Source organism: Mytilus californianus, unplaced genomic scaffold (genome assembly GCF_021869535.1).
Source record: "Mytilus californianus isolate M0D057914Y unplaced genomic scaffold, xbMytCali1.0.p SCAF_5, whole genome shotgun sequence".
Classification (NCBI taxonomy): Eukaryota; Metazoa; Mollusca; class Bivalvia; order Mytilida; family Mytilidae; genus Mytilus; species Mytilus californianus.
Genome location: NW_026262701.1, coordinates 68,120,703 through 68,145,801, shown reverse-complemented (window position 1 = coordinate 68,145,801; position 25,099 = coordinate 68,120,703). Strand labels below are relative to the sequence as shown.

General features: G+C 31.3%; 1 protein-coding gene across 1 annotated transcript; it reads left to right on the top strand.

Annotated features, from left to right (window-relative positions):
* The first annotated feature begins 6,594 nt into the window (after positions 1-6,594).
* Positions 6,595-22,724, top strand: LOC127701310 (pachytene checkpoint protein 2 homolog). The gene is made up of 11 exons (XM_052205195.1): positions 6,595-6,959; positions 9,707-9,872; positions 10,802-10,981; positions 11,732-11,822; positions 12,771-12,907; positions 17,094-17,180; positions 17,682-17,788; positions 18,586-18,739; positions 19,044-19,156; positions 20,108-20,177; positions 22,095-22,724. The coding sequence occupies exons 1-11, from the start codon at positions 6,868-6,870 to the stop codon at positions 22,185-22,187; spliced, it is 1,290 nt and encodes a 429-aa protein (XP_052061155.1). The 5' UTR covers positions 6,595-6,867; the 3' UTR covers positions 22,188-22,724.
* The last annotated feature ends 2,375 nt before the right edge of the window (positions 22,725-25,099 follow it).

The following is a 25,099-nucleotide window of genomic DNA, read 5'->3' as shown; positions in this document are numbered from 1 at the left end:
TTTCATGTTACTTTAATGTTTGGCCTGGTATTTACATTCCAGAAAGAAACTATATCTATGATGATTTTTTGGATTTTTAACAGTTGAATGTAATAGTCAACCAACTCATGACGGCAACCACATATCTGTTGACATGATAACTTCTACATACCCTTCCGGATAACATGAGATCATCCCCGGTTTTAGACGAGTTCGTGTTTCCCATTCGTTAGTTTTCTGTGTAGTGTTTTGTAAATTGTTGTTAGTCTTTTTGTCGTTTTTCTTTCTTTTCTTATCTTGCCATGGAAATACAAGTTTGTCCTCGACTAATGAGTTTGAATGTACCTTTGGTATCTTCCGCTCCTTTTTCGGTCATTCTCCTTCATAAACTTGGTAAGTTAATTCTGGATCTGTTTTATATCACCATAAGTGAGGGTCTGGGTGAGGTTTCCAGAATGGAGAATGATGGGCAAAAACAATGGCCAAAAATTAAAGACTAGAGTAAAATAATAATAAAGAAAAGAAAATAATGGGGTACATTTTGTACTAAAATATGAATGGAAAGAATGGAGAAATATGGCCTTAGAAATAAAAGAATACAGAAAAGAAAATGACACCCATTTGTACCCTCACACGTGGAACAAACTGGCATACAATTGTTTTAACTGAGTTTGTGAACCAACTTTAGATGATGTTATATTACTTCCCAAAAATAGTATGGTGACATTTAGAAATCTGTTTGTTATATATCCTGATTGAGAGTTGTCTTTCGGCGCTAATTTCAAGAAAAAGGACAAGATATGAAGTTGATCTATTGATCTATTTGTTGCTCTCTGAGTATCTTTATTTAAAGTTTCTATCTATCTATTACAGCTTTCAATATAATAGGCAATAATGATAAAAATTGTCATTAAAGGGCAATAACTTCAATAAGGAGTCGACTAACGATTTTGGTCATGTTGACTTATTTGTAGATTTTGTATTATTGATCATTTTTGCTTAGTATTGTTTCTATCTATCTATTATAGTTTTTAAGATATTAGGCAAAAACGCCAAAAAAAAATTGTTAAAAATTGTCATTGAAAAGCAATAGCTCTAATAAGGAGTCTTCTGGCGATTTTGGTCATGTTTGAATTATTTGTAGATCTTGTCTTGCTTATCAATTTTGCTTTTTAAAGTTTCTGTCTATCTATTATAATTTTCGAGATCATAGGGAAAAAAATGAAATGGTAAATTTTGTTTTTTAAGGGCAATAACTCCTGTAATTAAGAAGTCGTCTGACAGTTTTGACGCAAAAAGACAAAAGGTAGAGCTCAACATTTTGAACATTTTTGCGTCTGTCAGAAATTCTCTATTCATAGCGGTTTTTAAAATAATAGGCAAAACTTGCAAATTTACCCCTATGTTTTATTGTTAGTCATGTCGGCCATCTTGGTTGGCAGGCGGGGTCATCGGACACAGTTTAAAACTAGATACCCTAATGATGATTACGGCTAAGTTTGGTTAAATTTGGCCAAGTAGTTTCAGAAGATTTTTGTAAAAGTTAATAGACGACGACGAACGACGGACAAAAAGTGATTAGAAAATCTCACTTGGCCAGATGAGCTAAAAAGTATAATATGACTCCCGTGCTTACAAGACTTGTTTTTGAAATAACCTTCATCGGGAGGCTCGAGTCAAAGTCTCGGAAGACAGAATTAAAACGATGCAGTGCTCAAAATAACACAAAAGGATCTAAACAAAAAAAGCCAAAACAGCCTAAAGTCAACTTTGCCTTGAGGAGATGCACTTTTAGATTTACCACAATTACATATTATAATGAACTGATTTGAGTAATTGAATTATGACAATACCGAAGCACTGGCTACTTGAGATATGAGACATGTACTCGCTAAAAGATTATTATTAAGCGAATGGAAATGCTAGCTTCGTCAATTTATGAAATTTTGCATAAATGTTGATTCATATGAGAACAAGAACGTATTAACCTAGAATTTAATTAAAATTTTAAAGATATTAACTGTGTTATGAAGGAATTGAAATCGATGGACAATACTAAATCGAGATAAATCCAAAGCAACGTGTAAGACGCCCAAAACAATACTTTTAAGAACATTGAACGCCTAAATCTACTCCTTCGGGTGATATAGTATCCTATATAAACTGGGTGTTATCGGGTGGATATTGTTACCCTTAATCAGCTTATGTTACAATGATAATGCTCTAATCGCAATGGAAAAAAAGTTTTTTACAAGCGAACCAACTGCAAAAGGTAAGATATGGTGTGATGTAGGTATGCTGTTATTGAGGCAAGAAAAATCACCTTTTAATATATATAACCACATCGATTGTCAGAAAGTTTTACTCTGGTTAAAAAAATACATTGACGAATGGTAATTCACGGAACAGAATTCTTGGGTAGTAGGTAAACTGTTGTAGATCATAATATACATATACCGTATTTCAGTGATGTGTACCATGAAAGGATTAATGATAACAGACATGACAATTGAACAGTACAAAAGACCACACGAGCCACCAACACCCGACTACACAGAAAAATAAACGTTAAACACAGTTGTGTATTGAATATTGACGTCCAAGAAAAAATTCAAAACAATTCTTCTTAAAGTTAAAAGAAGGACAGAATAAAGAATTATAAAAAATCTCCTTATAAATCTCGTGAGATCTTATCATAACATTTATTTGAAATCGCCAGTATGATTTGTTAGTGACCGGCGTTGATTAAACCATCGATAGAGGGATCTTTAACTTGATCAGTTAGTAAATATATGTTACAGTGAATTTGTAAAATCAGTGATTTTGTTAAATCCCTGGAGTAATTAGTGATTTTGTTATAAATCCCTGAAATTGTCAGGGATTTTATAAAATCACTGAAAATATTGCTAGTGATTTTGTAAAATTCCTGGTTACAAGTTTTAACTTGATTTTAGAAAAGTGTTTTTCTTTATACAAATAAACCAATGATTAAAAAACCTTATCCATCACAAATGGGAGACAGTTTAAATGCGTGTCGAAAAGATATGAAATTGTCAATAGATACAGCTTCCGGACTCAAAACCAGGGAATCAGTGGGTTCAATAAGCTAATTTCTAGTATATGTCCTTGAAAAAATGCCATGTTTTGTAACAAGATTCTGTTGTACATGTCTTTAAGACATACATAATATTTGATATCTTCATCTGATGAATATCGTTTTTTTACGATTTTTTTTTCACATCTCCATATTGAAGAACTTCATACCTACATTTAACAAATATTTACTTTTAATTTGATTTGGATCTAAAGAGTGGAGAAAGTGTAGAAACTTATTTAACTGTTTCGGTACTTATACATCCCTCGGATTTCAAATGTTTGGCTTTGCGCGTTCCTGATGAAGGTAAATCCAGAAAAGCGCTTCGGACGCATGAAATTATTAAACGTGTTGTTTTCAATTTTTTACATCACTGGGTCGATACCTCTGCTGGTGGACTATCAGTCCCCGAGGGTATCATCAGCTAAGTAGTCAGTATTTCGGTACTGACATGATTTATAACAAACTTTTCTAAAATTGGCCGTTTATAAATTTTGAAATTATAAAGAAACTAAGGTTTCAACTCCCTCAGGCAAAGTTGACCTTAGATGGATTTGGCTATTTGTTTTAGGTATTTTTTTTCATATAGCTCTTCAACTGTTTCGGTACTTATACATCCCTCGGATTTCAAATGTTTGGCTTTGAGCGTTCCTGATGAAGGTAAATCCAGAAAAGCGCTTCGGACGCATGAAATTATTAAACGTGTTGTTTTCAATTATTTGAATTTTTATCACTTTGTGATAGAATACATCTACAAAACAGTATCTGAGATATGACCAAAGTAAGAAATGCAAGTCCAAGACAAAGTGTTTTTACCTATGCCTATCTGTTGTCTTCTTTTTTCCTATTTTTTTTTTGTGGATATAAATGACTTTGATAGGCTTCAAATTAATAGTACAACACTTATTTGCTTTTTATATATCATATTTCAAGTCACAATAAGATACTCTCGTCCTGATATGCATGTAATATTTGCCACTGGATCACATAGCCTAAACTAATCAATTTCTTACTCTTTCAATATGTGATTTTCTTCTCTCATAAGGGCAATCACTCCAATGTACTGTCTTTATATTTGATCCTAAAATTTGATATAATAGGTTAATACTTTTCAGTAATTATATACAGAAGCACAATATATTACACATTAATTTATAAATTTATAGTTTCGAACAAGGTAATAATAAGAGCTTGTTTTGTCTTCTTTCTGTGTCATTTTAGCAATAAGTTTTAAAATTTCTTCATCTTCTATTTATCCCGGTTCTATATGTTACATTTTTAATTCTTCCTCAATTACAATGTATTTGAAGTATTTTTTGTGCGTAAGTTTGCTCTTGATTTAAAGACATATGTGCCTGCCACATTTGTCTACAGTATGTTAGTGTTTGATGAAAATTGCTCACTTAGAATTAATATAAAAGGCCAAAATAACCTCAAACTTTTTGAGTGTAAATGCTGTAGACTTTTTTTTATAAAGACTTTTTAATCAAAAAGAATTACTTTTTTTACAAATTCACAGAATTTTTATTTTTTTTACAAATTCACAGAATTTAATCAGGGAATCTGTAAAAAAAAATTAATTATTTCAGTGAGTTTGTAAAATCCCTAGTCAAAATCAGGGATTTTATAAGAATTTACAAATTCCTGATTTTACAAATTCACTGTAACATATATATAATACGTGTAGGCTAATCCCTTGCTCAGTGTTGAAAGATGTAAGAACTAGTACTTCCGCGAGTTTTAATACACAATGTGTATGCCTTAGCTCTATTTACGACGTTTCAATAGATAGGGTAAGAAATTCCGTCTAATGAAGGATTTATATATAAAAAAGAAGATGTGGTATGATTGCCAATGAGACAACTCTCCACAAGAGACCAAATGACACAGAAATTAACAACTATAGGTCACCGTACGGCCTTCAACAATGAGCAAAGCCCATAACGCACAGTCAGCTATAAAAGGCCCCGAAATGACAATGTAAAACAATTCAAACGAGAAAACTAAATATACCTCACTATACAAATCCTTGGTCTAATACTATTTTTACGAGAAACATTCATTTGTATTTACAAATAAAATGTTGATGACGACTCGGACTGAAACAATTTTGAAAGAATTCAAAAGTCGGTGGTAACTGTAAACCAGTAAAAGTATCTTTTTGGTTAATGCCATGTAACGCTTACTAAAGTTAGCTTCATAAGGACATATATATGCTTATATATAGCCAATGTGGTAATAGTACACATATAGGACATAAACAACATCGCCATCTTAAGAAGTTTGTTATGCCAAAATTGAAATCGTCTCTTTTCTCGTATATTTTTTTTTTTCGTCTTTTTATTTGTAACAATACAGTTATTCTAAAAATGTCCAATATTGTCTCTTGTAATCGCCAATATCAAGCTGGAATTGTTTTTGATGATTACACTCGGGACAATCAAACAAAGGCATGACCAAAATTGAAAACTGCGAAAAGACGGCAAATAATAGTATGATCAACACAAACCAAAATTTTATTTAATTGTTATAATTTCTAATTTCCCTTTCTGAAGTTTTTCCGTGAATGAAGTCATAACAGAAAAGAAAACTTGCTGAGATCGGCAATTCGAGTGCTGCCGTCCGTTACTTCCAATAAGAAGTCCGATAATTTGACCGTTATGTTATCTTGATATAACGAACAAAAATTATATTGTCAAGCATGATTCAACCATGTCTGTGTGTTTGCCGGAAGAAAAATGGTTATATCTTTTATGACTTTAGAAAAATCGGCTAGCTATTATTGCAAGAATGTATATAAATACATAAATACGGGAGGAGCTATGTGATCGAAATGACCATAAATGTAATAATGGTGTAGAGTATGTAGGAGAAGGTACCATCTGAATATGAAAAACTGTAGAGTTTTCAAGTATTAAACGAGAAAAAAATTTGAAGAGTGGTGCACAGTTAGAACCAATTGGCATCACCAGCAGTATATATTTTTTTCTCGAAAAAAACAAATGTGAAAGGAAGGCAGCTGAACGCAATTATCCATCTATAAGTCCTACTGACCAAAGAATGACACCAGGAATTAATATTTGGAACATAAAAAAGACGATAAATAAAAAAAAACATTTGACAACATGAAACGTCAAAACTGTCAGTTCTCGGTGGTATTTTCAATTGGATTCGACATAAGGCTAAGATGGTTTTACAGAAAAATCATACTTCAATCTTATAAGCAGACTTAAACATGACATTTAATAACCACTAAGTGTTATTTATTTATAAACTTTGCACAAAAACACATATCACATGATCACCAATTCAAGGTTACCTGGATGATATTATCCACACTTTACCTCAAAATGCGATATTCTCTCATTTTCCTTTTAATTGGCTTACGAATATCATTTGAAAGCTTTGGTGTGTATTGTTTTAAATAGTTTTAAAGAAAATAACAAAAAAATATATTTTTTTAAACATTGAAGTTCGCCTAAATGTATTACGACATTCGCATAAGGACGACAACTCTGTTCAGACCAGTCTACGACTGCAGACGAAACGCGGCCAATACAAAAATAACTTTTCTGAAAAAGCCAGGAAATCTCGTATTTCAATTGAAAATTAACAAAAATATGCATCAAACAACAAGATAACATATAACTGTTCTGCTGAAGAAGACCCTGCAAAGTATCCCTTTCATTTTACACTACAATCTTTCACAAGAACTTGAAGAAGACTCTCCAGATTTTGATTTATAAATATAAGACTTTAAAAGGAAGAAAAACAAGAAGTTCTTCATTTTCTACATGGACCAAGTATCAGAACTTGGGGATGCACTTCCTTGTACCAACAATAATGTTCCAATATTCCATGTTGAAGTGTGCCAGAAGCCAACAAGGTTTGCTTTTAATGACTGTTTAAAATGTTGCCCTTTGTTGGTAGAACAGTTGAGGACAAACTGTCAAACAGGGAACTATTCCCCAATTGAGTAAATTGAGTAATCATTTGATGTTGCATAAAACAAAATTTTCAGCCATCTTTTACTTTAGTGGTCCCTCTACTATAAGAATCCAGGTCGATTCGATCCCATTCACATTCACCCCTTTTTGCATTCGCACCCCACACGTTCACACCCTTTTGAAAGGTTTTGTTTTAAATAATTCTTTAATACTGTTTTAGTTAATGTAAAAAAAAAATAATAAGATTTTTATATTGCTTTAGAATAAAGTGACATACTAAAAACGTAAACAGGGTTTTGTTTTAAATAATATTTTTTGTGTTTTAGTTAATGTAAAATAAAAGTTATAAGTTTCTTATATTGTTTTAAAATAAAGGGACATACTTTAGTGTTTTGTGATTGAATTATTTTGATGAAATGATCCAGGATTTTTGAAAGGCGTGTAATTCCATATAACAGATTATATATCACTGAAGAAACCAAACGGCAATCAAACTCCTCACACTGACAAAAATTGCTTCAACATTAAAAAATTATTTTGATATAAAGTATACATTTGTACATCTAAAAAACATCTTATAATTTAGCCTGTATTTAAATATAGATAGGATGTGTGTGTAGGGGCGAACGTGTGTGGTGCAAACATGATATGGGAGCGAACAAACCCAATACCCTACTTTAGATGGGATTTATTTATGGTTAGGTAAGAGGATGATGTAGGGTAGGATTCGGTTTTAGGGATAGAGCCTGTGTTAGGTTTATGTATGGGTTACGGATAGTTTAGTATAGCTATATGGGTTGGGACCCTTGAAGTAAAAGAAGTTCGGTCTTCTTTCACTTAAGGGGTCCCTATACTTTATAGAGATGGGATTCAGTTATGGTTAGGTATGGGGACATCTAGGCCTAGGGTATGATTAGGTTTTAGGGTTTGGCCAAATTTTCTTATCTCAATTTTTTTTCTACTTTTTAACGGCACTAATTTATAGAAAATGGAACATTTTGGTCTAAAGAAACATATTTTTATTTTGGGTTTTAAAAATGTAGCCTTAAACATTGTCACTTTGTCAACATGGTCAAGGTTTTCATAGGCCTGTTTTTTTTTTCTTCAGTAAAATAGATTAGGGCTATTCAACTTTTTTGAAAATTTGCTGCATTATTCATGAACATCATGAATATGTGCCATATTTCAAGTATAAACTGTGTATTAAAAAAAAAAAATCTTTCCCATTTGTTGGGATAGTTACCTATTTGGGGAACAATGAGAAACTTTTCCCCATTTGGCTGGATAGATCCCGATTTGGGAAATCTTCCCCATTTGGCATGTTGTCCCCAACCTGTAGAATAGACCAATCTCAAGTTGTTTTTTATGAATGAGTTAGACCGGTTGACCTGAGGTCAATTGGCAAAACTGACATAATTGAACAATCGGTTCTTACTGTTACATAATAAATTAAGCATTTGGACATAGGAAATGAAAGGGAAAATGCATGTACATTGTATTTGAAAGTTGCCTATTAACGGAATAAATCTTATTGATATTCAGGAAACTACTACACTTGAACGATTGACGTCGTACAACAATTGCTTTTCTTGATGTAATCAGACATTTTCTCTTGTGACGAGAAAGACTGACTTCCTGTAAGGTGTAAAGGTGACAAAAAGCGGTATGGTTTAAGCTGGGCTTATGTATTGATATTTAGCTAGTTATCGTTAAACATTGGTAGGTCCATAGATTTACCCCAAAATACACAAAAACACAAGCAAAACAAAAGTCAAAATGACTTAAATAAAAACATTAAACATATCCTCTCAAGTGATAAAAAGGAATGTTTTTATTGTTTTTTATGAAATACAAAATGAACTAGCTACGGAAAACTATATAGTTTATAGTTTTCCTCATAGAAATTTTATTGGTGAATAGTTGTCATGGTTGTGTATCTGTTTCTTTTTGTTTTATTCAATCTTTAAAACTGCTACAATACTAGATATTTAGATACATGAAGTACATAATGTACATTGTAGTACAGTTGCCTTATCATTGGATTTGTACTAATATAATCAAACAAAAGTACCTACCAACATGTACAAAATGTACATTGTACCTACCCTATCTTTTTTTGAAAGTTTCTAGAACCACACACATTTTATGATTTATTCATTTTGCCTACATCTACAATGTATAAATACCATTAATTTTGAAGTTTAACCCTACCCCATATGCATTACCTTTCAAAGCAGGTGTTTTGGTCTTACATGTATGTCTTAGGTATGTTAATTTTTTGTTACATTTGTATTTGGAGAATTTTGTGATGTTGTAAGATCTAAGATGGTGTCTGTTTAATTTATTCACAACTATTTTAGACTGGATGATTTAACGCTTAACATATTGTATACATGGTATAGACCCTAGTACATTGTATATTGGCTGCTGTGGGTTGTTGTCTTGAAGTTTACTCCATGTCTCCTTTTATTCATATGTAATACATGTACTTGTACAATTAAATTGAGAATGGAATACATGTATCATCTTTATGTTTTGATTATAAATACAGCATTTGGCTTTTGGTTGTGATTTATTTTGCATTGTTGGATTGGTGAATCATTGACGTATACCGAACATCATAGTAAACAAACATATTCTTCGTGGTAAAAGGGGCAATTTTTACTTTCAAGTGTGTTTTTTTCAGCGCTGCTAGAAATAATATTGTTTGTGAGAAAGTACAGGCCTTGTTAAAAAGGCATAAAATGGCTTATGGAGATTTGTATATAATGGATTTTGATGACAGCTTCCTGCAAGAGCATGTTCAGTCAGTCTTTTTGTGTGATACAGATTTAGCAAATTCAGAGAAAAAGGTAATCTACAAATATAATTATGGGTAATACAGTGTAATAATTCATGTGAACTTGCATTTGTTTATCTTTCGATTTAAAGGCATGCAAGAACCAGAAATTTTGACCTGTTTTTATATTAAATAGATTACTTATATTTCATTCTCCAACACAAGTACATCTATGTAAAAATGAAAAATTTCCCCATATTATAGATGGGTCCCTCTTTTGAAAAAAGTTATGTGAACTAGTGTTGGCTGAGAGAGATCCTTATTGATTTTGTGCAACTAGTTCAAGGTCACAGCAGCAATTGATAGACTGAATTAATGGCAAAATTTTGTTTCATGATGATACATGTATCTTTCGAACCATATGTCCAACCTTCAAACTCAGCTTGTGAATGATCATTGGAATAAACAAGACACTAATTGTTTTTTGGGTCAGTACGTTAGTCAAGGTCACAGTAATAGTAGACTGAGATTTTGGGAAAAGTTTCATTTCCACACCAGATATTTTGAGCCGTAACATACATGACATATTATATATGATGTAAATACATAATATGCGATGAACCTTTATCTTTTAGTCATCTTTTGTAATTTGTATTTGTAATGAATATTTTAGCAAGCGATTAAAGGATGATGATAAGAGTGATGAGATGAAGATGTAATTTTAAAAGTTCTGTTTTCAGGAGGGATAAATATTTTTTTATTACTGTGGAATGAGGGATGAATTATTGAAAACTGAATAGCTGATTTCATTTAAATGGAGCCATAATTAAGAAAGTATTCAGGAATTGCGGTAAATAATTTTTTTAGGTTTACAAAATTTTAGAGCGTGCGAAACCAAAGAACAACAAATGTATGTTTCAATTTTCAGTGGTCTTTATAGTACAATGTTTGTGATATAAATTTGATTGATCTATAATATAGAAATCTATATATAATTTACAGGGAATAGATTTAACAGGGAACAATATTCAGATACATGTGTACCAGTTACAGGATGATGGACCTGGTACAGAGGAATTAGATGATGAAGATCTAGCCGCTGCTAACCATTGGTTGTTACCTTCTACAGACTTTCATGGGATGTGGGACAGTTTAGTATTTGATGATGATATTAAAGGAAATGTAATTATATTTTTGGGTTGATTTTTTGTTTGATTAGTATAAAGACTACTTTATTTTTTTGGTTTTGTGTTAAGACTTCCCTGTGAAGCATGGGTACAGTTTGTAGGTAAAATTGATTCACTTCTTCCTTAAATTGAATGCTGCTTTTTAGTATTTTTTTATAGTTTCTGTCAAGTTAAGTATGTACCCATATACAATGGGCATGTGCACAGAAAAAAAATTCTGCAGCATATAATAATATGCTTCGTTGGTCCGTGTGTCTGAAACAAATGGTGACTTGTGTACCCCTTGATTGTTTAAAATGAAAATGATATACAGGTGGAAGATATAGGGAAGGGGAATATGCCTATTTATTTTTTTTAAGAGTCAATAGGTCAAAGGTCAATGTTACTAAAAGAAAATGTTTCTGGGTGGTTGCTTGGGTTTCCCTTGCTTGATTGGAATGACTTATTCAGATGGAAGATACATATATAAGGAAGGAGAAGAAGCTTGGGGTCAATTGTTCAAAGTTCATGCCCTTCATTAGCGAATCAAGCAATTTGAAGAGCAAAATGTGAAAATATCTTGTTCCAACCACTACTTAGTCTCTAACTTCAAATCAGAATTGTAGTCAAACAAAGCAAAATAATATAAAGTAATTGAAAATTATGGCAAGACTTTAGATATTCTTTTGAAAGTTATGTGTATATAATGAATTGTATATGAAAAAGTAAATCTAGCTGCAGAAAAATATTCTGAATTATATTTCAGTTGTTGAACTATGCAGCAACTACTCTTTTATTCTCTGACAGAAAAGTAGATACAAATGTGATATCCTGGAACAAAGTAATATTGCTTCATGGTAAGGTTATATTAAAAAGAGAGGGAAATGACACAAGCTTTTAATGTAGCCTTCAAGTGACAAAAAATTCTGTTATTTATTTTTCTTTTCGGAAATTTTATTTGAGAATTACAAATTTTTCATTAAAAAAAAACAACCTTTAAGTGATTACAATAATTTTGGTACATGTATAAGATAAAAATATATTAGAATTTCTGATTTATGCATATTTACTTTTGACCATCCAATTTGTATATTTATTAAAAGGAAAATGGGGAAACATAATTATCTTGTTTTAATAATCTTTTATTAGACAAGGTCTCGCTGTGACTGAGAGATATATAACAGCAATTAAATCGCTCATCCATTGCCTTTGGTTTTGTCATGTGAGTGTAGTGATTTTGGGTCATGGACTCCCTTTTTCCATAACTTGTGCAGAAAGATGTTTTACAACAATAAAATATATTTGAACACTTTCGAAGTAATATCATCATCCTTCAAAAAAGTATTGAACAGTTTTTTTTTATGAGCTTATCTACTGGGCAGATAGAAATAGATTTTTGTACTGATTTTAGAGGACTGGATTGCTACGGGCAAATAAGACATAATGATATTTTCCTTTGGGAAAATATTTTTTGTTAATTTTGATTTTATGTCTGTGGCTACACTTACTTTTTGAGGGAATTAGGATAAATTAAGGACAAGAATAGGCATTGTCAAGCATTTAAACACATTCACTAGATGGTGTAAGTTGTAGTCCATGTTTTTATATAGAATGTAACAACATTGCCACATCTAGATTTATATTATTCCAACAGACTAAATGCTAGGATAATGATTCAGAACTTTGCACAAATGGTTGCAGCTTTTTTTAAAACTAATAAAATGAATTCTTTTAGCATTAAAGTAATTTGAATTTTCTCAAACAACCAATGACTTAATTAACAGATAAATGTGTTCTACTTTCAGGGCCTCCAGGAACTGGCAAGACCTCATTGTGTAAAGCATTAGCACAAAAATTAGTGATCAGACTATCTGATAGGTTTAAATATGGACAGCTGATAGAAATTAACAGTCATAGTCTGTTTTCTAAATGGTTCTCAGAGGTAACATTCTCCACATAAACATAGATATGAAGATTATGGTTATGTTTATAATCTGTTGTTTTAATAAGTGAAATTTTAGACAATTTAATTGAAACACGAAAATTGAAGTGATTAAAAAATGATTTTAGGGAAAACAAGTTTTTTTCCTCTCAGATGACGAATGTGTTGATGGCAAGGCATAGCAAATTACTTATCCACCATTGACAACACCTATAGCAATTTTTGTATTGGGCCATTTCAACAAGTACTTATATGAGAAACCATTTATTTTTGTTATACAGTTACTTAAGCATCATTAAACCTCAATATTGATTTATTGCTCACATTAGTTTTTTTAATACTGAAACTTCTAAAATATTTTTGAAGGACAAGTGGTCATTTATAAATTTGAACTTAAAGGGAAACTTCGCAAAAAAATGAAAAATTCATATTCTGTTCATTATGTATAAAAAAGCACAAATTCATAGATATTAAAGTTTTATTCTGCAAGTTAAGAGATCACCATCGATTTTAAATTTAGAGTAACAATTCTCCGCATGCGGCCATTTTGACATCCTCCCCGAATATTGACCACGATATATCTATAAACCACAAAGGACCAAAACAAGCAGTAACCTAACGTAGCCGTAATTGAGTGTCGATATCTTGTCAAGCGTACGGTTGTTTTATCCGACAAGGAAAGCATAAACAGTTTACCGGGTCACAAAAAAGATTATGATAGACATGGTTGTGCAACCTTTCCTAACTAACTTGATACGGAAAATGTAATTTTATATATATTATTTTTTAAATAACTAGTACTAATAGTATGGTCTGTCGTTTTGAAACTGTTTTGTTTACGAAGTATTTAAAACAAGAAATTGAAATTAGTTAAAAAGTCAAAGTTATAAATAAGTGTTCCGTGTAAAATTGTTTTTGAAAATCTAGTTTGTTCATAATTGTTTTATGTAATAAACTTTTTAAAATAAATTCGGACCTTCCCTTATCTGATCACCAGAATGGCTAAAGGGATTGTTCCCAGAGGTATTGTGAGGTGACACGTACAGGTATTCAAGCGATTTCCTGTCGGGCTTTAAAACTGTTATTACACGATTACATAAAACAAGTTCGTGCATCACTTCTTTTCTGGGGGTATTGATCAGTGTACACGGCCGATAACATGTAACTTCCATTTTGAATCTATCAGGTGTAATATACAACTTTGTATAGCGTATCCGATAGTGACATACAAGTCATTGCTAAACTCATACGCTTGTTTATAAATAACATTTTTGGTGTAAAGAATGATATTTATGAAAATTTAAATAATTAAAAAAAAATAAAATTTGATGAAATAAAAATCTATTTACACATTTTCCAAGGGTAAATTGGGGAAAATGTAAGTATATACTCGTTGTAAATAATTATGGACATTTTGAAACATACAAATATTGATTTAACAAAATGTGCGGCACTTATCGATCATTGGTTTATACGCCTAGATGGAAGGTTTAATACGGAACTATGGATAGTCGCAATATAGAACTAATATCATACAAGTATATTGAATATACGAGAGAAACATCCAGAACCAATCTGATTTAAATACAGGTCGATATCTAACTTGCTTTGGTTCATCGAAGCTATAGACATAGTAAAATCACAGATTTATATTTCAATAAGATTATTTCGAACAATTTAAGAAATTCGTCATCATCACATTTTCCTGGTCCGACATGCATGTTATATATATATGCCACTGGACGTGCACTAATGATCCCCAAAAGCCTATTTGAAGAAATAAAGAAACTTCACTCCGGATAGACTGATGGTAGTTGTATTAACGTCTGGTCAGCTAGAGGGTTGATTTATTTATTTAGTTAGCTTGTAGGGGATTTAACCACTCTTAATATTGCACTTATGCATTAGATATTAAATGACAGTACCGGTAATATAAGAGAAAATATAAATACGAAAAGTCGCATATCTGATAGAAAAGGACTCACCATGAACTATAGGATTGTACGTACGATTGTCATTCTAAATCGCATAACGGACAGTCATTTAAATGCATGCATGTACGCTGTGATAAAAAGGGGTGTCGCAGTTGCAAAGCATTCATCATAAATCTATTTCAAGTTTATTATTTCCTGTTATTTTTATAAGTTAACGCAGAGACATGTATACACTAGATCTCTATTTAACGACAAGCAACTATATAAATATCTGAATTTGATGTGACTTACCGTTCATCTCTTTCTTTTTTCTCATTTTATTTTTATTTTTGCAGGAATATACACATTGTAAGATATACTGTTCTTCGATTTGGGTGGGGGGGCATTTCCGGGTATAACAGAGCTACTTGAATATTACCTGAATGTGGTTAGGTGACGTCCCATGAGGTCTTACGTATACATGTTCATATTTATAATGGTTTCTGATATAACAATTAGGTTTTATAACATTCACACTTTTGCATGTTCTGTATACCAAATTCGTATCTTTTTTTCAGACCGAATGAGGATGTGAATATTTTCCAGGATCAAATTCATTTCGGGATTTTTTTTATTTCTTTGTATTAAATCTCAGAAATTTACAGAATATACTGCTTGTCCGCTTTAGGAGTTTTTTGTCAGTTTAAACAGACGTATATATGTCTCTGGTTTAGAGTGGGTTTATGAATGAATGATAAGTCTTACAAAGGTACAAGATATCAAGCACATTGAAAATTGATTTCAACGTTCTGTCTTCATTTAAAAAAGGAAAGTTGACGTTAGATTGATTCTGTTCATTTTTTTAAACATCGTTGGTCAAATAGCTTAAGAATTATATAAATACGTTGTGAGATTTATAATATTTTAATAAGGGCATTCCTGATTAGGTAAATGAAGATCGCTTTGGACGACAAAACTATATTTTTGTAACTGATAATTTTCTCTGCACATTTAAATATTCAAGGTTACCGATGATAATTTAAAATAGTACTGTTTTGATTTATACGCTCGTTTTCGTGGGCCATTTATAATATTTATATAATTATTTTATTAAAAGTGATTCAGAATTTTGATGTTACAACAAAATACTCACCTATTTATTTAAAAACTGAGCAAATGCAAAATGTTAAAAATATATATATTTATAAAGGCGATTAAGGTATTTTGCCACCATATTCCTCCCTTAATAATTAAAAAAAATCTGTCTCATACCTGCAACGGTGAACCCTTGAGGACAAACACCACTCTAGTGAAGATCAAAGGATTAAAATTACATAATGCTAATCTTTTAATTACCGTGAATTTAACCACGCCTTTACCAGGTGGTGTCAGCATAATACACATGCATTGTATTTACACAGTACTAGACTGAAGTAAGGATTTGTTTAGTAAGACAAATCCTCGACTGAAGTAATAGGGGAGAATACAAACGTGAATTTCTATTATACTATCAGTTATATATGTTGTTCAAAATATCCGTCGAAAAAAAATCATAAAAAAATTCTATTGTATGTTTGCTTTTATTACTATAATCATATCAGAAATCCTTAAAATATAAATCGTAAATTTTAATTTAAAAAAATGCACGGCTGATCACTTTTCTTTCTGAATTGTTAGTTGGTTAATAGATACACCAAAAGTCGTTGATGCGCTTTAAATCGCGTTATTAGATGATTAACGAACAAGACTTTAAATGAGATTAATCCACTCCCGGCATGCAAAAAGACTTAAACTACGTCACATAAGTCAGGAAGTTTGAATAAATAGAATTAATAATTCCCAATTTTCTTCTTTATTAGTTTTCATATCCAGATAAAACTTGGTGAATATGTTTTTAATGGTATTATGAACATAATAAGATGATAAGTAAAAAATCGCGAATTTTCCCTTTAATAAGAACTGAAAAAATCAAGTAAATTTGAGCAATTACTTGTAAATTGACTGTTTATGACAACTTCATTCATCTTTCTTTTTCTTCAAATGTCTGCAGCAAGAAATGTCTTGAAATCTTGTGTTAGAAGATAAAAACTACCATTAAATTAAACAGATTGAAAATTTTAGTAAAATAGGGCCCAGCTGTTCAGTTTCACAGAACCAAAACTCAAGAACATTTAATTGTTAGATGTATGATTAATGGCCTTATTTTCTTTTTTATAGATTTTAAAGTTTTGTATTATTTGAATTGATGTTCTGTTTTGTTAATTTGTTTTCAGAGCGGTAAATTGGTGATGAAGATGTTTATGAAAATTCAGGAGCTTATTGATGACCAGGAGTCTTTAGTTTGTGTTCTTATTGATGAGGTAATAACAAAGTTACATTATGAGCAATATAATTTGCATGAATACAAATTTTGTTCTCTTCCACAGGTACATATATCACAAAATGTTAATTGTTTAAAAAGAAATCTAAATAATTGTATCACAATGGCAAGTAAATGTAAACCAATTAATTTTTGTGAGCAATTTATTTTCGCGACTTTCGCAAAAATTAGAAACCTGGATCTTTCCTTGTCTAACTACATCAAGTAAATTTGAAAATCAGGAAATTAAATTGCCGCGAATTTGGATAGAAAAGGCTAAACGCGAAATAAAGTATCTGCGAAAATAAGTTGGTTTACAGTATATTGTGAGGTATACTTGTTTAGTCATGCTCTGCTGAGTTGAAGTAATTATGGTACATCTCTGATCAGATAATCTTTAGAGGACCTAGAAAGGGATATTTTGCTGTTGAATTTGAATATTACATTTTTGTTCTATCAATTATGGGACATATCTGTCTATATGAATGCTCATGTTTTACAGGTAGAAAGCTTGACTTCAGCCAGAAAAAGTGCTCTATCCGGAAGTGAACCTTCAGATGCCATTAGAGTTGTAAATGCTTTACTGACTCAGATAGATCAAATAAAAAAGTAAGTCATTATAATCCTGCATTTCAGTCTATCCATTCTTTTGTTTCATATTTTTGTTACTTGCATCACCAATTGTTAAAGCAGGTCTAGTAGCCATGCTATTCTGTCTGTCATTCAATCATTTCGTCATTCTGTCAAAGTTTTCTTGTCTTCTATGAAGGGAATGATTAGATATTTGGTCTGCAGCTTGATAATGTAAAGTTGTAGTTTATAAGCATTTTTTGCATCTGCTGTGCAGCCACTTCCTGTTTGCCAATAGTATGAAATTTTACAAAACACATTGAACAAGGAACATTTAAGTGAAACTTTTCTTGGCACCTATGCAAATGAACGATTTAAAATTTGGTCTGCAGCTTGATATTGTTTGTTTGTAGGGTGAAAGCAATTTTTTCTACAAGAATAAGTATTTTGGTCATGAATTATATTCTGGACTACAATATTGGAGAGAGGCCATTGTTGAAGGTGCAAATGTATCATGGTGAAAGTGTCTTTCTTTAGAGCTTCGAGTATAGCTAATTGCACAGTTTGCTCATTCTAAATAGGAGTGTGTATTGGGGGATAAACTTATGATAGACCATTAACATATGGTTTGTTGTTATATTACCATACTACCGTAGATGGGTTTCTGCATCAAGCATAATGCAATCCTCATCCCATCAACCATGCTTCAGACCTATGAGTATTACGTTGCTCATATGTAAAGTTTTCTGTGGGGTTTTTTTTCTAATTTTGTTGCAAAGTAGTTGAAATTTATCTCAATTTCATGTGTTAAAGTTTTCTCTCTTTTTTCTCCACAGACACAACAATGTGATGATTTTAACGACTTCAAATGTAACTGGAGCAATAGATCTTGCTTTTGTTGACCGTGCAGATATTAAACAGTATATCGGACCTCCTTCACCTGGAGCCATTTATAAAATATATCTGTCATGTATATGTGAATTAATGAAGGTATGAAATATTATTGTAAACTGCATTTAATGCAGTTGATAGGCTTGTTTCCCTGCCATTTTTAACCACAAAAAAACATCATCATCAAATGTTCTGGCATATTTTCCAGTTACATTGGTCTTTTCGTCTACTAGATAGTGTTCACTTATAACAATTACATGTTATTATCATACTGTGATACCTGCAAGTTATTTATACAAGTATATATTAAGCACATTAAGTATAACCTCTTGCATATATATAAAATCACACAAATTCTAGATTAAGATAAATGTGTCATTGTGATTATGTTTTTTTTTTTCAGGCCAAAATAATAAGTCCTGCTCAACAAATGTTTGACCTGAGACAATTAGAAGTAATGAGATTCATGCAGAATGATGCAACTAAACTTAGTTTACAGCTCAGGGACATTTCTATGTAAGTTGTCCCCTTCTAACACAATCACCCAAGCCCTTGTTAAACATTTAAATATTTTCTTCTCAATTGAATGAAAGCAGATTCTCTGGAACCATATTAACACTAATAATCGATATTATTATGATTTTCTTTGATTTTGCATTGAGCTTTTTCAACTCAAGCTACTTGACTAAGTTTGGTTTTTCTCATTTGAGTAGAATGAGAACGTTATGCATCAAAAGCTAACGTCATTGACGTTGCCTAGAAAATTAGCGATAAACAGATTATTGTTGAAGGACATACAGTGACCTGTAGTTGTTAATTTCTGTGTCATTTGGTCACTTGTGGAGAGTTGTCTCATTGGCTATCATACCACATCTTCTTATTTTTATATCTATGGTCTTCCAATTTAAGGAAGTTTTTCAGCTACATCTCATTGGATAAGATTGAAGCCGAAAAACTCCCTTTTCAGAACCATATGTAATCTATAATAAGAAGTAGCTTAATTATACTGTAGTCAACATATCATATGCTGTTTCTGATTTTTACTGAAGAGTTCTGAAGTTTATTGAAGTCTTATAGTCTATCTATTTGAGTGTTTTTCATGCATTAAATTTCAGTTTTCTTATTTGCTAGGTGGACCATGAATTCTTAATTTGTGCGCTCAAAATGATCGTTTAGATATATTAAAACATTTTTGCTTATTATTTTGAAAACTATAACAGATTGAAGGAAATGGTAAACAGCTGAAACGATCATGAAGGCAAGATTTTAAGTAATAAGTTATACTACAGAAAGTCTCAATTGACTGCTCATTGGAGTATAATGACTTTTATGAACTTATGTTTAAATATTATTTTGAAAAAAAGTAATGAAAAGAGAGAAACTGTAAAAAGTGAAAGTGATTTAAAAACAAATTGAGATCAGATTTCTACAAATTATTGACAACTCACATTTTACAATTTTTTTCAGAAAAAGTCACAGTTTAAGTGGAAGAACACTTAGAAAACTACCATTTATTGCCCATGCAATGTTTGTACAAGTAAGTAACACAGAAAAATCGTAATACAGTAAAACCTAGATAAGTGGAAGAAAGCTTAGAAAACTATTATTTGTTGATCATACAATGCTTGTACAATTTTGTAACACAGAAAAAGTGGTAATACATTTGAACTTAGATAGGTTGAAGTCAAAGACACTTGAGATCACTATTCAAATTATCTGAGACTCAAGTCATACAGGTCAAGATATTTTTCCATTTGAATCATGTTACTTGTGTTAATATTGTACTTTTTATTTAAGTCCTAGTATGTTTAAAATCAAAAACAAATGTTTCATATAATATTAATAATCAATCTGCATCAGTAATATTGCAAAATAAAGGAAAAGTTATGATAAGGCCACTATTTTGGCACTTTGAATTTCAAAAATAAAAAATTATTATAAAACAACCAAATAACATCGTTCAGATGTTCATAATACACTTGTATGTTGTATACCAGTATTTAGACTTTTGAATTTTGTCTTACAAATTTGAAATAGTGCTTCAAACTTCTTACATTTAGTGCAAACTGCAAAACCTTCATAAATAGCCTCATATTGAGATCTTGTCATTAGTTAGACATAGGCAACATCTTTACCCAAAAAGATAGTCAAATACGTAAATTTCTATATGTTTATGATGTCATAGTGACATCACAAGTGACATTTCTTCACAAAAGTGTCTAAATTATATTATCCTGTTTATTTATCAATGAAATAATCATAATTTTGAAAGGCTTGAATAAGTTTATTATTATTGCAATTTTAGAGGTCAAATAATGGTTCATATCATATCTTATCCTTTTATGTTTACAAAGATAGTTCAATGTAAATAAGGACAGTACTTGTAGAATGAAACAGATTGTTGGAGATCTTTGCATTCAGCTTTCCGTTTAGATGATAATTTTACCCTAAATATTTTTAAATCATTTATTCAGATACTTTTGATTATAGATATTTTTCATCTTTCTTTTTTTTATATTCCTCTCATGGGTCTTTGAACTCATTACATTATTATCCTGGGTAAAAGTGTTAACCAATGACAATATTCTGATTGTTGTACAATTGTACATGCAAATTGATTGACATAGTATTAATTACAGAAACTAATTTGAATCCACTATAAAAACATCAGCTTTCAGTATTTGACTTTGAACATTGATTTTAAACCTTAAAAATAAAAATTGTATTTTTTCTTCATCAGCGAGGATTACAAAATATGCTTGAGTAGACAAAGATTTGAATCAACCAGGTTCAGATTCATCAGAGTTAGAAATGTATTGAACAAACAGGACTTTTACTGGACTAACAAAATTCCTCAAATGATCTGAGTTGATCACAGTTAGGTTTCACTGTAAATAAAGTTATGCTGAGGAAGCGATTTTTTTATTATACCAAATTGTATCTAAATCACCAAGTCTATTTTGAATGGTCTTTCGGTTTTTCCAATTTAAGATTATGTCCAGCATTACACCTACCGTGAAAAATGGTTTTTAAAGCACAGTTATCCAGGATAACTGATAGCAATAGAGAAAGGAATTTCTCTTCAGTATTTTATGGAATCCAAAAAAAGTTATGGACCATGTAGGACTACAACGTGTATTTTTTACCCAAAACATTGTTTGATGTACATTTATTGGTAGTATGAACATGTCATGAGTCAAAACTTTGAATTCTGATGTAGATACCTTTTTTTTTAAATTTGTTTTATAAATTGTGTCAATGTTATACATGAGTGGATCGTTGATGATCCTTTTTAAATTTACAAATTTGTGATAAGAATGAATTTGATTTGCACACCATGCCATAATAATTCAATCAGCTGTCGAGAAATGCACCTTCGATTTTCTACCTCTTTTGCATGTCTTGACAATCTTAGTTTTTACAGAATCATGATTTCATATTTTATCTTTTGTAGTGTTCTTCTGTAACATTAGAAGACTTTATGAAAGCATTAGACAAGGCGGTTGAAAGACAGTTTCAAGAAAGAGCTGACTTATCAAGAGAATGATAACAGAAAATATTTATTGTAGACGTCTATTATTTTATAGTTATCCTATTAAAAATAAAATTTGCATATTTTTGAGATGAAATGTTATATAAACATCTGTTTAATCACAAGAACTTTTAAATATTATTTTGTTTCAACTGCAAAAAAAGTTCAAATCAAATTCCATAGACTTTTCTCTAGGGTCAGTTCTTCACATCAGGAAAACTATTTGTATTGTAAACTCTTCAATATTTGTAATACAATAGTCAGTTTTGAAATAAAGACTTTGGGAAAGAACTATACCAATCAAAGAGAAATCATAGCAAAATTGATGTCAAAGTTTCCAATACAATTTGTTCTATGAATAAAGTAAATGTGGCTATCAACATCAAGCTTTGTTGATAACGTTTTAGTGTTATAAGAGATAAGGATTCAGTTATTGAATTTTTGTTTACTGGTAACTTAACCAGTGTTAAGGATAGATTTATCATTATGAGAGAGAAGAGCTGAGAAAGAAAGAAAAATGACATAACCATATGTGATATTCTGTTCCATTATTTCTTGATTAAGTTATTATTGTATTTGTTGATTGATATTTGCACAATGGATGGATGATGACTTATATCCTTTGTGGTTCATCACAAATTATCTGCAGACACTCACATCAAAAGGAAAACTATTGACCATCTGAATGCACACTCTCCTATAAAGAAGGTACTAGCAGTTTGAAACCTTTAAAGATGGAGGTACGATAAATTACACTTAAATTTGCAAAATAGTCAAATTCTTCAATCCTTCATATTATTTTGATTTTTGTCTGCACTGTGTCCAAATACTTCTTTAAAGTTAAGTTTTTGTGATTATGTCAGTTTCTTAGATAGTATAAGCAATAGGTCAACTGTACTTTGTGTATCGAATAATTGTTGAAAAAATGTCTATCTGGCAGGGTTCATCTAGCCTTGCCATCATTTTTATGGTTCATTGGTGAACATAAGGATTTTGGTGGTTATGTCCATTTCTCTGATACTATAAGCAATGGGACGTCTATATTTATGAAATGATTGTAAGGTGAACACGTCCATCTGGCAATGTTCATCTGACCTTGACCTCATTTTAATGGATTATTGACAATTCTAAGTTCATGTGGTACCTGCAATAAAACCTTAATCTGGAATACTTTCAGCATATTGATTGATTGTTGGTGTTTACAGCCACCTTCAACACATTGGCTATATTGTGGTGGCCTGCTCTTGATAGTGGATGCAGCCCGATTGCCCAGAGAGATTTGATCAACTGACCTTCGGCAGAAAAACTAGCAATCGTAGTGAATTAAGATTAGAGTCTAACATATCTGCCAAGTGTGGGGCTCGACCTCATAACCTTAGTGCAAAACAGGCTAGTGATACAGTTGATGAACTACTTATAAATAAGAAGATGTGGTATGAGTGCCAATGAGACAACTATCCATCCAAGTCACCATGTGTAAAATGTAAACAATTATTAGTATGGCCTTCAACATGGAGCCTTGGCTCACACTGAACAGCATGCTATAAAGGGCCCCAAAAAGACTAGTGTAAAACAATAGACTACTTGGCCCCCTATTTTGAACATAAAATTCATTCATAATTAGTAAAGCAGGAAAGACTCCTGTATTGATAAACTAAAGGAATGATATAGTGTGACCATTTTAGCGATCGAATATCATTTATGATGTCATAAAGATGTCAAAATTGACATATTTGACCTAAATAGCCATTTTACGTATAGTTTTGGGGAAAATGAAATATGAGCAACAAACCTTACCCAAAAAAAGGTATAGAAATATACCGGTAGTACTCTTTAGTTAATTAAGTTGTAGTAATATTCTGGCTGTTATTACTAAAACAATATTGGTTAACTTTATGGGTCACCAATTTTTTGTAATTAAAACAATCTGCACAAAAGTGCTGCAGCCAAAATAATCATGTGTGGGCCAATTATATAACTTTAATCATAATCATTGCTCAAAATGTTCTACTTGTAAAAAATCATGCACTTATTTTTCGATGAATGTTTAATGTAGATGCCATTTATTCAATTAAAAGTATAAAAAAAAGCTTGTTTTGATTTTTTTGTATGAATAGAGTTCCAAAATTCTTGGTCTTCATCATTCTCTAATTTATGAAAAAGGTTTACTAGTGCACCAATTTTGATGTGATATTTTGTTCATATGAGGACCTGTTACCATCACTTTTGAATATATCTTGAATTAAATTTTCACTGAAGAAGAAACTTTATTGTCACATTTTGCTATAAAAATAGCAAATACAAAAGAGTACATGTCAGATTAACTTAAACACATCTCATTCTATCACATAATTCATGTGATCTTCTCTTTTTTCTAAATTATAATTTCATTGTTATTGAGGGATCGTTGTAGGCCTTACTTATTAACATCTATTTTGTAAAAGAGAGGCAAAAGATACCAAAGGGACATTCAAACTCATAAGTCGAAAATAAACTGACAACGCCATGGCTAAAAAAGAAAAAGACCAACAGACAAACAATAGTTCACAAAACACAACATAGAAAACTAAAGACTGAGCAACACGAACCCCACAAAAAACTGGGAGTGATCTCAGGTGCTCCGGAAGGGTAAGCAGATCCTACTCCACATGTGGCACCCATCGTGTTGCTCATGTTAGTTCAAACCCGGTAATAAGTCTAATTCTGTAGGTCACATTCGGGAAAAGGGGACGGGATTGTAGTTACAACATTAGGAACATATCTGCTATCATCTGTGAATCGGATATTCCGTAATGGTCAACCAACTCATGATGGCCTCCCTAAAATTTATGAAGGGATGATTTCAACTTCACCACTTGGAACTCTTGGTTTAATAGCTTCCCTGTGAGCAGCAACACTCTAATCAAGAAAATAATGATAGGAAATAC

Excerpts from the sequence above, each read along its gene's own strand:
- LOC127701310 (XM_052205195.1), top strand. The coding sequence starts at position 6,868 with ATGGACCAAGTATCAGAACTTGGGGATGCACTTCCTTGTACCAACAAT. Across the intron at positions 9,873-10,801 it reads TAGCAAATTCAGAGAAAAAG|GGAATAGATTTAACAGGGAA; the intron begins GTAATCTACAAA and ends TATAATTTACAG. Across the intron at positions 17,181-17,681 it reads TTTGTGTTCTTATTGATGAG|GTAGAAAGCTTGACTTCAGC; the intron begins GTAATAACAAAG and ends CATGTTTTACAG.